Source organism: Argiope bruennichi, chromosome 5, assembly GCF_947563725.1.
Source record: "Argiope bruennichi chromosome 5, qqArgBrue1.1, whole genome shotgun sequence".
Classification (NCBI taxonomy): Eukaryota; Metazoa; Arthropoda; class Arachnida; order Araneae; family Araneidae; genus Argiope; species Argiope bruennichi.
This window is the reverse complement of record NC_079155.1, coordinates 65547255-65561380: the sequence shown is the minus strand read 5'-3', so window position 1 is coordinate 65561380 and position 14126 is coordinate 65547255. Positions and strand designations below refer to the sequence as shown.

Sequence of the window (14126 nt, the reverse complement as noted above, 5' to 3'; positions counted from 1 at the left end):
CAAACCTGCCTGTAAGCAATAATGGCCGAAAGATAGAAAATTTCTTATATTTATAAACATACAATTATGAGTATAAATCATTATGTTTAGGATATTTCTGGCAGACAGTTTAATTTCTCATATTATATAAATTTTTAATTAAGTACTTGTACGTTACACTTTATTAAAAAGAAAGAATAAAATCATTCATAATATGCAAAATTTTTGTATATTAATGTCAAAGTTAAAGTTTGTATATTAGAATGAATTTCAGTAATAGAAACTGAATCTTTGAATTTTCAAAAAATTTTATTACATTTATAATTTCATATTCTGTAATAAATTACAGGAATGTATAGCTAGAGCTCCTCTGTTCAGAGCTTTGTATTTCAACAATTTTTCATCTGAAAGTAACGAAATTTGGCCAACTTCTTAATAAAGAGATGTAAAAAGACATTTAGGAAAAAAAGGATTGTTGTAAAATTGCTTCCCAAGCTTACAGTATGTAATCTCTTTGTATGGTATAATCAATAAACGGTACAAAGAAATGATTACTAGATAAAAAGATGCAATGAATCTTTCCAAAATTTAGTGTTGATTTTAGCATTGCATTTCATTGGTGAAACTTTTTTACCAGAATGTCGATACTTCATCAGAAACCAAAAATGTTACAGCTTTGAAAAACTCGCAGTAATGCAATTACTGTAAAATAATTACGAAAAATAATGAGAAAACACCAGGAGTTTGAGTAGTGAGCATTCATAACAGAAGACTATAGCGAATATTTAGATAGACTTTAGAATATTTCATTGGAAATATTTTCCTAAGTTGGAAAAGATTGGAATGAAAATTCTGCAGTACTTATAGTAGCATGATTTAATTTATTCTTTTCTCAAAACGTCTTCAGGTACGAGGGAAACACTTTTAAACAATCATAAATTGTAAATAAACCAATTAATTTAATCATTAGTATTCGTAAATGATATAATTTACATTAAGCGTACATTAAGTTGTAAAAACAACCACTTGTACGAATTCGACTCTGCATGATTTCTTTCTTTATATATACCACTTTTTTATATTTCTATCAATGTGTGTATTTGTGACATGAATGTGCATGTTCCTGTGAAGCACCGTCAAAGAGCACGTCCCTCTTTCTCTTTATTCTCACTTGTCTTCCAGCTTCCACTCTGGTTCGTTCACGAGCATTAAGCTCAAAGACAGGCTCGACCTACCTCAAGGAACATCGGGCCTGTAAGTACTCTCACCCTTCTTCTCTTTTCTTTGTGTACTGTACGGTAATCTTTTGCATCCTGTCACGCATGTACTGTATCTCAACCATGTATTTTTCCCTGTCCACATTTATTGTACACTGGTTAATCACTTAATCTGGAATGCTGTGCTGTTTAATTTTCTGAAAATCACATTTTTCTCGATTTTCACAATTACGGCAACACTCGGCAATTGATGTAACTCACTCACCAGCTACAGACTTGGTTTTGCAGTTTTGTAAATAATTCAGTATGCCGCATGTACGTGATGATTTAAACAACTCAACTCAAAGATTTCTGGAAAATACGCGAACTATAATTTAAGGAAATGGATTTGAATCTGTTTTTATAAAATTTTAGTTTCATTAAAATTTTCTTCTTACAACTGTGAGCATTATTTTATCACAGAATCTAATTTCATAATTCCATATCAATCTGGCGGATTAAAAGAATCTGATGTTCCAACATTTCGGTAATTTGAGAAGCAATATTTATTTGTTTAGTCAATACTAAATGCTGATGCAATGCAGTATTGGCCTGATGTCGAATTCTGACAGACGAATTTAGAATACCGATGCATATACATATTATTTGCGAACCCGTATATCTTTTGAGTAAGCAAGATTGGTATGGAAATTATTAAAAAAACATATACATGATCATTAAAAAACTCTGACTTACTTTAAAGATTAATGGTGTACAAACAAATTAAAATAGGAAGTTACTTGCTTTAAAAAATGGAAATTAAATTTGCTTTTTTTTGGGGGGGGGAGATGATCATAAGATTAAAATTTACTGGTAACGAAATTTACAGTCTAAACCACCAGTTAAATTGCTTGTATTCTATCAGTAAATTGGGAGTAATACTACATGAATTATATACAATAAGACAACAAATGAAGAAACATCTTAGAAATATTCAAGTATCCTCCAGGTTTTAGGAATACAGCTGTCAATCAATAAGTTCTATTTTACACAGCGTCAGACACGGTTTTTAATGTGCTGAATAAAGTGTGTCTTGCAGCTGTGGATAGGATGCGTTCTTATCTCACCGTTGAATACCTGAACGGAAAACAATACATTAAATGCTTGTAATTTGTTTTTCCGACCATTAGTCTCATCCTATGTAACGCATAGCTCCAAAAAATACAGAATTAGTCTCATCCTATACAACGCATAGCTCCAAAAAATACAGATTCATGACCAGTTTAGATTATAAGTTAAGTAGGTAGTTAATAAGGTAGTTTAGATTATAAAATAAGTAACTTTCATTTATTTGCAAATTATTGATTTTTAAAGTTACAACATTATCAAAAAGTTAGGAGTATTTCAATTCTTACCTAAGTAAAAAGATTATGTAATTTCGGATTTCATAGTTTAGGAACATATTTGTTGTTAAATTTAATCAATAGGCAACAATTACAGTCATTAACATGAACATTATTTTTTAAACCATTTCATTCCTATGTGTATGCCAAACATTAAGAGCTACTCATCCGTCACTTAGCTTATTTCAGTCAATTTTGGTATACTTTGATGTGGCAGATTGTTTGATTTCATAAACAGTAGCTTAGTAAAGCGCCAGCTTCTATTTGCAATTAAAAAAACTCAGATATTATTAACTATTAACTAACAAAACTAAGGATTTTGATGCACTTTCAATAAGAATTTATACACGAACGGAGACTTCATAGGCATTCTTTAATCTAATAATTGAGCTAAGTAATAAATCAATAGTAATAATATAAGTGAATCCATGCATGCTTTTTTTATGAATTAAAAGTTTATAATATGCTTTGCTTCTTTTTCCCCTTGAAAAATATTACATTAATCGTTTTAAAAGAGATATGTGATCAACCTTAGTAACTATTATTATTACTATTTTAATTATTTTGACAAATTTGGGAAAATTCAGTTTGCAATTATTTCCTTGAATCTTCCGATAGATAATTTATAGTTAAACATTATAAGTTTTTTTGATTATTTTTTTTTTTTTTTGAAAAGGAAATTTTACAGTATAATATAGGAACGGATGCCTTACCTTATGTATTTTACTCAAGTTATATCAGTTATACTATGCTACATAATTATATCGATAGAAATGAAATACTTCCTATATAAATTATCTTTATTTTAATATAATTTGGTATTAAAATAGACTTTATAAGTCATATTTTTGATTATCAAAATCGAATCAATAACGAAAAGTACATACATAATCTTTTCTTCAGATGTAAACCTTTGTGAAACATTTCAACTATACAGTATTGTAGTAGACTATAGAGTTAGACGGCGGTGTATTAAATCATGATGTGGATATAAACCGTGTTGCATTATACACCATGATCTGTTAGATAATGGTATATTATGAGCGTATACATCGTTGTATAATACACAGCATGGTAATATTATATATGATATTGTATCTAGTCATAATATTTCATGCATGATTATCTTAATGATGATTTATTAGATTATTATTAATAAATCATACTTCAGGTGCTTGTATGAGATCAGTTGTAAATTTAAATGTTGGAGATATGCGTATTAATGGTATATTGTTCTCATATGCATGCAGCATTTGATAACGATTACACATTGTACCTTAGGTAATGTAATAGAACAGGATTCAAACGTACATTAATGCGCCATTTATATGCCATTTAAGAGACTGGCTTGAAACGAATATAAGGATAAAAAAGATATGCGTGGCAATTGAAGATATGCATGCAAATTGTGTCTTGTATCTCGGATAGCCATGGAAGTTACGTATACCTATAATAAATTGACTATGCTGAATTTAGTAAGACAATTATAACGCCTCTGACTGCTAAATAAAGAAGCTGTAAAAATATAAATTGTATTATATTTTTAAAAATGGTAAAATTATAAAGAGTATTTATTTATGAAAAATAAAGGTCGCAAAACGTTCAGTTAGAAAAATGTATATTATACCACAATAAAAATAGAAGTTTTACAAATACAGAAAGTTTTATAGAGTTATTTGTAAAATTGGTGAAGATATTTGAGATAAAAATTATAAACTTTCAGCGACTTGAAAAAGAGTTGATCCTAAAATTGGATAATTTATTCTTTTGTATTATCGTGCATTTTTTTAAATTTAAGCAAGAGCGATGGGTAATTTAAGCAATGAAAAAAATAAAAAAAAATGAGAAAAAAAATCTGAAAAACACACCCGAGAGGATCTGAGGGCACGTTCTACATTTTTAAGAACTCTTTTTCAAATCAAAGAAGGTTCACAATGTTAATCGCAGATATCTCCACCGATACAAATAGCTTCATGAAACTAAAACTAAATTGAACCTGGAAATAGATCTGTAAGCCAGAAGGGAAAACTTCGAATCATTTGAACTTTGCCTAAAACTTTATTATTAAAATGATTATGAATGGACGGGGCTGTAATGAAACTGCATATCATTAAAAAATATATAAACGGTTCTTTACTTTCATTCCATTAGTCGAAATAAAGAATAAATTTTAGAAACTTATTATTTGAAAAAGTTAAACAATATTGGGAACTGGAAATGACCTTCGCAGGTAGCACAATATTGTGCAATGTTATCATTCAATATTCAAAAATATCATACAATATTGTGCAATGTTATCATTCAATATTCAAAAATATCAGACAATATTGTGCAATGCTATCATTCAATATTCAAAAATATCATACAATATTGTGCAATGTTATCATTCAATATTCAAAAATATCATACAATATTGTGCAATGTTATCATTCAATATTCAAAAATATCATACAATATTGTGCAATGCTATCATTCAATATTCAAAAATATCATACAATATTGTGCAATGTTATCATTCAATATTCAAAAATATCATACAATATTGTGCAATGCTATCATTCAATATTCAAAAATATCATACAATATTGTGCAATGCTATCATTCAATATTCAAAAATATCATACAATATTGTGCAATGTTATCATTCAATATTCAAAAATATCAGACAATATTGTGCAATGTTATCATTCAATATTCAAAAATATCATACAATATTGTGCAATGCTATCATTCAATATTCAAAAATATCATACAATATTGTGCAATGTTATCATTCAATATTCAAAAATATCATACAATATTGTGCAATGTTATCATTCAATATTCAAAAATATCATACAATATTGTGCAATGCTATCATTCAATATTCAAAAATATCATACAATATTGTGCAATGCTATCATTCAATATTCAAAAATATCATACAATATTGTGCAATGCTATCATTCAATATTCAAAAATATCAGACAATATTGCGAATATTGTTTAAAATCAATCAATGTTGCACAATATATATGTATACTACTAGGGTTATGTTTTTCATCCACAAACATTCGAAATAGGAAAAAGGAACATACACATCTGGTATTAAATAACTAAATTGTTTCATTTATTTTGAAAACATAATTGATATTGTTATCACTTTCTATAGTTAAGAAAATATATATGTAGGAAGAAAAAATATCTATGTAAACATTGTACACATGTAGGTTCGTGTATATAGATGTTTGTTTTATTGTCTTCCGTTTGATGAGCTTTTTTTTGTTTTGTTTTTGTATGTCTTTAAATGTTAGTATTTGCATCGATGTTAAATGTTTGTGTGTTATATTAATGGAACTCCTCTTCGTGTTATTAAGTGATTAAATTCTTGTGGAATCGTAAAGAAAATTATTCATCCTTTCTTAAGACATGTATAATAGATTTAAGTGCATGAGGCTTACTGTGTGTCTCAAGATTCCACTGTGTCTGCTAGTTCCAAAAGAAACTGGTCGCCACATGTCTTGTCTTTAATAATCGTATGCATGCATTGTTGTATTAATAGCTATGGTAATTTGCATTAAATATTCCACATACAAGGCGTTACCAAATTCAACAAAAGAACTGGTAATGACTGGTAAGACTGGAGCACTTAATAAAACGGCTAAAATTACCGATAAGATGAGAAAATGGGCACTGTTCGCCAACTTTGTAGCTAAATTTCAGCGCTTGTCATTTATACTGGCCAAATCACGCCAAAACTAATACTAATCAGTGTAACTCACGCCGTACTTGCCCATAAAATGGAAACCTACTAGAATTGCCTTGGGATGCAGATAAAGATTGGATTTTCAATTCGCTACAATTTCTATTACTCCATACCATCCAACCTTCAGCAATTTAGCTGAGTATCAAACTTTAATGTTTATTAAAACTGATGTAGTTTAGCCTTCAATGTCCCTTCTAAATGGATGGTGTGACCAGCTTGATTGTCCAGACTGAATTACGGAGGTAAAAAACAATTTAACAGCACTGAAAAGGCGAACATATCACCCTCGTTACAAGATCTTCACTACCATATGAATGTCAATGAAATGACAAATACTTCAAAGTGTTTGCTAATCTATGTATTACCGCTGTGTATGTGTGGGTGGTATAGTTCATTACTTTCAGCTGTTGTTCTAAAACTGAGCTTTACCACGTACAAGACAATTGTAAAGCATCACCAATTAAAGTCTTCACGCCCTTTATTACCATTTCTGCACTTTCATGTCTCCTCTAACTCATCTGGAAGTGTTTACCGGTCTTACACTCAAATTTGACTGAGCTGAAATTTTGCACTTTTGACAGTTTACTTGCTAAACTTTGAATTGCACTGTAATTCTTAAAATTAATTTCACGTTCTTGTTTGGGCTCAAATAGTTTCATTACATGTTGATGAAAATTAATAATTATTATTTTTTCGTTTTTAAAATTTCAAACAAAACATCATTATTGATCGATATATGATTTTATCTAATGCTTATCAACAGAAAAAAAGCGCGAAAAAAATATTCTTTAATTCCTAAATTTAAGATATTTGTTGATAATGCAGTATTATTACCAAATAAACATAGTTTCAGAAAAAAAAACATTGTTTCATTTCATTAGGAAAAGAAAATAGTAAAAAATGAAGATATAAGTTTTTAATAAGCTGGGGAAATCTAAAATCAAACTAGAAAAAGATCAAGAAAAGTAAATACTAAAAGTTTGCAGACAACATTGTTATTGGAAACACAGTAATGAGGTACTTCCCTTTTTGGTCAGAATTCCCAAGATTTTTTTTTTTTTTTCATTTATCTTAGACTTTGTTGTCGCAAAACTATTGATAAAAATAAGTTTTTAGGTGTATCTGTAACTTGCTTCTAAATAAAACTCTGACCACTCTTTACTTCCTCGTCTACATAAGTATTGTAATTCGACAAAAAAAAATTAAATTTGGAATTTTAACAAATCTCCGTATTTTTTTTTTTCTGAATCCCAAAGACATATTTTCGGAACTCCACCTGTTTGTGAACATGATAGTTCAAAAGCTCTCTGAACAAGATCAATGAAATGTGGTATGCTATATTTATACCTAATTTGTAGATTTCTATCAAATGTTTTAAGGAATTTATTCACAGGAAGTCGATGTGTTGCTATCTGAATGCAAGCGGATACAATAAAGACAAAACTAAAACCTAGATGTATAGAATTTGGTGCATTTTTTGTTGCTAAAATTGTAATTCGGTATTCAAACTTGATTTCAATCGGTTGAGAAAAAAAAGTCATTACTCTATGACTAGACATTATACTAGTCGTAGATATTAGACTAGTCGTAGACATTATATAAACATTATGCGATGAAGCACAAAACTCTCATGCATGGGTAAGTAAAGCGCTGAGCACTCGTGGCATTCAGACCTTGCGTCAAGACCAACAAATTTATGAGGGAATAGGATGGATAACACGATTTTTAGAGAGTACATCAGAAAGTTTTGTGAATACTATTTTCACTAGTTCCTGTCTGGTTTCTTTTTTATATACAATCTCCTTTTTTTATCAGAATTACTTAGAAAATGCTGATTTATGAACTCAACTGTCAGTGCAGAACCAATGACCAAGTCTAAGATTGTGGACTGCAGAAGAAACAAAAACTTTAAACATCAAATTTTTTTTCGGAGACATCGCATAAAATAGAGCATGGACAAGGGTAAAATTGGTGCTTTCTTCCAGGCGCTTTACATTTTTTATGTGACTGTAAGATGTGCTAGTTTAGATAAGTTCCTATTCTATTAAAATTACCTCAGATCTGATTATCACTGATTAACTTACGAATGTTGCAGTAGAAAATCTCATGCATATTACAAAAAGGCTTTATAAATATATATTACTTGCAGTGCCTTTTAGATGTAAATGTATGATAAAATCAGAAATTTTGTTTTCTTACAATGGAATCTTCTCTATCCATACTGCCCACGAATTTTATATCAAAATTAATCACTAAAACTGAATTTAAAAAATAATGACCCCCAAACAGGAAAAAAAATGCAAACTCTAATAAAAAAATAAACATGTATTAGTTATATAAAAATATATAGTATAAAAAATATATAAAAAAATATTTATTATAGCCTTCTGTTTGGTCCGTAAAAAAAAGAATATGATAAATTAGAGTAAAATAATAAAAATTGCAAACCTCAACTTATTAATTTTTGCTGATTATTCATGGATTTATTCTCACAACAATAAATCAACAATTCAAACATAAAAAAAAACAATGTGCAAGGCGCCAAAACAGAACTCGGAATTTCGCATCCGATAATAAGACAGACACAAAAGGCTGAAATATTTTTAACTCCTCTTAGCGCTACAAACGGTGTTGGACGCTACGGTCCGCGACGGTTGGACGCTACGGTGTTTTATTGATACGTTTTCTTATTTCGAGGGATATCCTGCCCACAGAAGTTAATTTCAAAAATTAATGGCAGTAATAGTAGATTTCACCAGAGATTGTTTCTTTTCATAATTAAAAATGGTTTTCACCAATAGGTTTAATTGGCGATTTTCAGATTAAACTAAAATTAATTTCGTCAAATTTAATTGGTAGACGACGGTTTGCATTTTTTAGCAATTTATTGTGAGGTGGAGGAGGGGACGTAAAAATAAACAAATACCTAGTGATAGTTAAAAAAAACCATCTGAAGTATATTATGAAAAATTTTTAATTGTCTTTCAAATTACTCACTCTTTCAAAATCTCAAACAAAATTTCTAATACCAATTTCATGAAATCAAATGCACCAAATAAAAAGACATCAGAATATATTTGTTATTTTGAGTAATTTTTTAATAACAATATCTTTTTTTTTTTTTTTTCATTTTCTAAAATTTTATTGATTTAAATCACAGAATTTACCTTTTAGTGAAGATTAATTTATTAAATTAAAGGACCTCACTTATCTAAATGTGTTCTTAAATCAAAATATTTTAAATTTCATTAAATTTTCAGAACTTTTAAGAACAGCATACATTCAGTTTCGAATTATAAACTGTGATATAAAAATTATCACAGCAGTGGAATCTCTGCCTAAAGGTGAGAAGAATACATTTATTTTAATGGACTCAGCAAACTTTGGCCCTCCTAATTTGTCCCAAATTATGCAATAAAACGCCATTTGACTTTTAAATTATTAACTAATGTGTCTATGCATTTGCCTGAATCTGGAAATCGAAAATGACATTCAGCTACTGCAGTTGAATTCATTTTGGGAAAATGTCTTCACTACGTGAACTGGAATTTTAATCTACGCATATATCAATTTAGCATTAGTAGAATTCTGACATGCAGTTACAGCTTATTTTTAACTCAAAATAAAAAATAATTTTAACGAAGATATTTCAAAAAAGCTTTATAAATTGCAGACAATCATATAAAATTTTAAAACACAAAATTGTTATGACTTTTAAAAAATATCAAATTTATTTTAAAGTCTTATATAAATGTAAACGATATATAATGATCATAAATTAAATGCAAATGATATATTATTTTGATTAATCATCAAAAAACGTTTAATTAAATCAATAAATTTGAATAATTATTATTTTTGATTTAATTATTTCTGGGTAGGGAAAGCCTTAACTTCAGTGTCGAGAGTGGTGTAGCGACGGGGCAGGGGGCAGAGGATGGTAAAGATGCCATCAATCTTGACGAACGAATAGTTGTAAACACCGTGGAGACGCAATAATAGTTTGTTTGTCACTTTTTAAAACCATTCAAGTCGAGGAGATGGAAAAAATAATACCAAACCCTAAGCACCATTTACTTTTACTAATCCTCTGATGACAACTGAGAGGCGACGGAGTAAAATTACGCCCCAGGATCAATTTGTCTTCGCTAAGCTACTGGATGAGTCGAAATGCGATTCTTCTAAGGATTCGTTGTATATACAAGCCTGCTGTAGAAAAGCGTGCCATAATAAATCGAATATTTTTAAGTTGTGTGGGATAACGCTGATTCTTCCTTAGGGACTGACGCTCATTCAAAAACTCGATGCTTAAACAATTGTAAACTTCTAGAATAGTTACACACTGGGAATTAATCTAATCAATAATGTAATATAAAACAAAAGTGAACATGCAAATTCAAAATTTAAGAATTTAGTTATAAAATGTGCAGTTATTAACCCTTTAGCTGCTTATCCCCCGATTTTCTTGTGTTGGCAATCAGTCCATTCTCTATTGCATTCAGCGCTTTTCGCAGTTTAAAGTGTTTATTTTTATGATAATAGATTTTTATTATATCATATTGTTATGGTGCAACATATAGTTAGGGATTGCAATACCGGGCCAAAATTTCAATACCGGTATTCGGTATTTTTTGAATCTTAATACCGGGATACCGGTTTTAATACCGGTATTAGAAATTTTAGAAAAAGAAAGAAAACACAGGTGTTTCTTTGTTTTATTTGCCAGTTTTATTAGAGAGTGTAAATATCACAAAATATAATTTGTAACTTATAAATTATAACAGTATATAATCACAAAAAAATAAAGGAACATCTTATTTATTTAAATCACAAAAAAGTGTAAATATCACTATTCAGTCTGTGGTACTATTACAAATTTTTGAAATGTGATCTTAAAAAAACATAATGCATCAATTGTACTGTCATTAAGCCTGAAAAGTAATTTTGTGTAAAAATTACCACCTGTGGAAAACGCTTTTTCGACATCTACGCTAGTTGGTGGTACTGTTAGCAATGCGCGATATACTTTTTCCAAGTATTTACCTCTAAATCCCTCATCTTCAAATAAATCGATTTATTGTCGGATGGTTTTGGATATAGCTGATTTCTGTATTGTATTTTGGTTCGTTGAAATTTTTTTTTATTTATCGCTAATTCTAATTTTTGTTCAAGAGAAAATTCCTTTTTCACTATCGACAGTAATGACATCATAATCTTCGATAATTGAACCGAATTCTTCTGAATGTGGATAGATTTGTGGGTAAAAAATGTTAAAAAAATTTACTCTAAACTTAATCAGATTTGAATTTGTTATTTTCTTTTCTTCTTTTTCATTTTCATTTTTAAAATCATTATAATTATGTAAATACCATAAGACATTTTCTATTTCGGTATGCCTTTCTTCTGTGTGATTTTTCAATGTAATATATAATTCTTCAGATAGTGATGTGTGCTGTTCTTTCAGTGACTGCAACATGAAATTTATTGTTGCAGCAGCTGTTAATAAATTAGAATTTCTCAGACATAAGGCCTCAATAGTCAGTTTTATTAGAAGTAGAGCTGATATAGCTCTGAATATTAAGCAGAATTCACTATCTGAAAAAATAATTTACAAGTTTAAGTCGATTATTGCTTTTGGGATTGGATTTCTCAGTTTCAAAAATCGTTCTATCATTAGGAGTGAACTGTTCCAACGTGTTTTAGAATCTACTATTAACATATATTCTATTTTATTTTCAGTTAGTATATATTTTAGTAATATATCCTTTTTTATAGGGGAAGTTTAAATATCTTAACAATTTTTCGAACTTTATAAATTGTAAGAAGCGATTCTCGATAGGTTAATATTTCATCCTCATTAGCCATATCTTCTTCAACAATTACATTGTCATTATCTTCATTGTCAATATCACTCTCACACTTACTCTCTTCTAAGTTGGAATCCGAAGTTTCTATATCCACAATTTTTGGATTCTTCTGTTCTTTATTTTTTTGGTATAATACATCTATTACTCCTAATTGAATTCTATGTGCATAGCACAATTGCTGATTTGCACCAAGCAACTTTCCAACTTTTTTCATAACTGTTACCAATCGTAATGGATACAATATCTTCTTTCAGTTATAATCCATGTTTCATTAATTTAGATTTAAGCAATTAATTAAGCCATTAATTAGCTAATTAATTTCGCCAGTTAGGAAGACATAAAAACAAAAACGTATACTATTTTGCTATGTTCGTGATCCCTGAACATTTAGTGGAGACAATTTTAAAAATTTCTAGTCAATACCGAAAAACCGGTATTTAAACTTGTGAATACCGGTTTTACAAAATTGTACAAATGGCTCAAAATACCGGTATTCGGTATCCCGGTATACCGGTATTGCAATCCCTACATATAGTATCATTTCACTTTGTTTGAAAAATATTTGAAATTGCATCTAAATAGTGATTTTTAAAAATTATGCAGAGGGTTAAACATACAATTTTGATATGCTTTCTTAAAAAGATTATCTCAAATATTTTAAAATCAGGTAATACAGTTCTCTATTTTTTTCAACAAAAGGTATCTTTCAATTTATAAAAATTTGTATCTTAACTAACCAAAAAAAAAAACATCCTTTAGCTCAAACCGCCAGTGATACGACTTATCTGAGTTTCAATTTTCTCTTAAACATAGGACGAAAAACACTAGTGTCAAATTAAAAAATACGAATCCTTGCTTGAGTGCCCCATACAAAAAGCACTCCTCTTTTTCAATTATTAGCCCTTTTTAAATATAAGGAGAGAAATAAATATCTGTTCTCTCAGTTTTCAGGAAAATTCTAATACCGAAAAACATAACAATCGTTTACCCACTCCACTTTTAATCATTTAGATTACCATCATCAAAGCTGTCCTTTCAGTAGCCATTTTTACTGATTAAAGACATTATGATATATTCATAATTTCGTTGGAATATCGTTATATTCAGCGCCATTAATGGAATTACTAAAATATCAACAACGTCAATGTATTCAGGATATAAAACTCACGAAAATGTATTATAACTTGAGCTGTTCGGTATTTGTTACGATAAACTTTAACAGGCGAAAAAGTCTCCATTGAACAGAATAGAATAGTGTCCATTTCACTAATTCTCATGCTACTTAACTTCTGGTTATGGTATTTCTTTAAAAAAATCAAATTGATCCTAGAAATTTCTCTCTGTCGTATGTGTTTGTTTCTTTTTATTTTACTTTGTTTTATATATTTTTTCGAATTCTATAATTATTTTTCAACAAATGCAGAGCTCTTTTCCCGAAATGATTGTTGTTCCCATTTCGCATCATTTGTTCTAAGAGATCATTCTCCGCGCCTTCTGAATTGCTGAAGGTGAAAAACCTGGGTTCACAGGGAAAATAAAGTGAAATCTAAATCTTTCTTCCCTATTTCTTTGGACAACTTAGGATAAAATTTATAAATGGACAGTAAAATTTACTTCCCTAGTTTAATGGCACTTTTGCTACAGTGATGGGATTTCAGATTTTATTGCATTTTTTCGTCTACTTTATGTATGACTTGAAAGCTTATATTCTCATGACTAACTTAAAAGGGCATTAGCTGAATTAATGCGTCTAGCTCAGAATGGGACACCATTTTGTTAAGTTTATGACTAGTATAAAATACTCTACGTGACTCGGTACATCCTATATTTTTTTCACACTACCCCATTTAGTATAGGATTAGAGTAAAAATGCTTTCTGCTATAACGCTAGCCTTATGTATTTAGTAGAGTTTTAATTCTTTAAAGAGTGGAATTA

The 14126-nt window shown here is 29.2% G+C and overlaps 1 protein-coding gene across 6 annotated transcripts in view; it reads left to right on the top strand.

Moving 5' to 3' along the window:
- Positions 1-14126, top strand: part of LOC129969275 (potassium voltage-gated channel subfamily KQT member 4-like) — a 355767-nt gene that overhangs the window by 297550 nt on the left and 44091 nt on the right. For 4 of the 6 annotated variants that reach the window (XM_056083765.1, XM_056083766.1, XM_056083763.1 and 1 more), the window contains exon 8: positions 1162-1233. The exons of the other annotated variants lie outside the window; for them this stretch is intronic. In XM_056083765.1, the coding sequence (XP_055939740.1) occupies positions 1162-1233 (72 nt within the window). The remainder of the gene's footprint in view (positions 1-1161; positions 1234-14126) is intronic. 6 annotated transcript variants of the gene reach the window in all.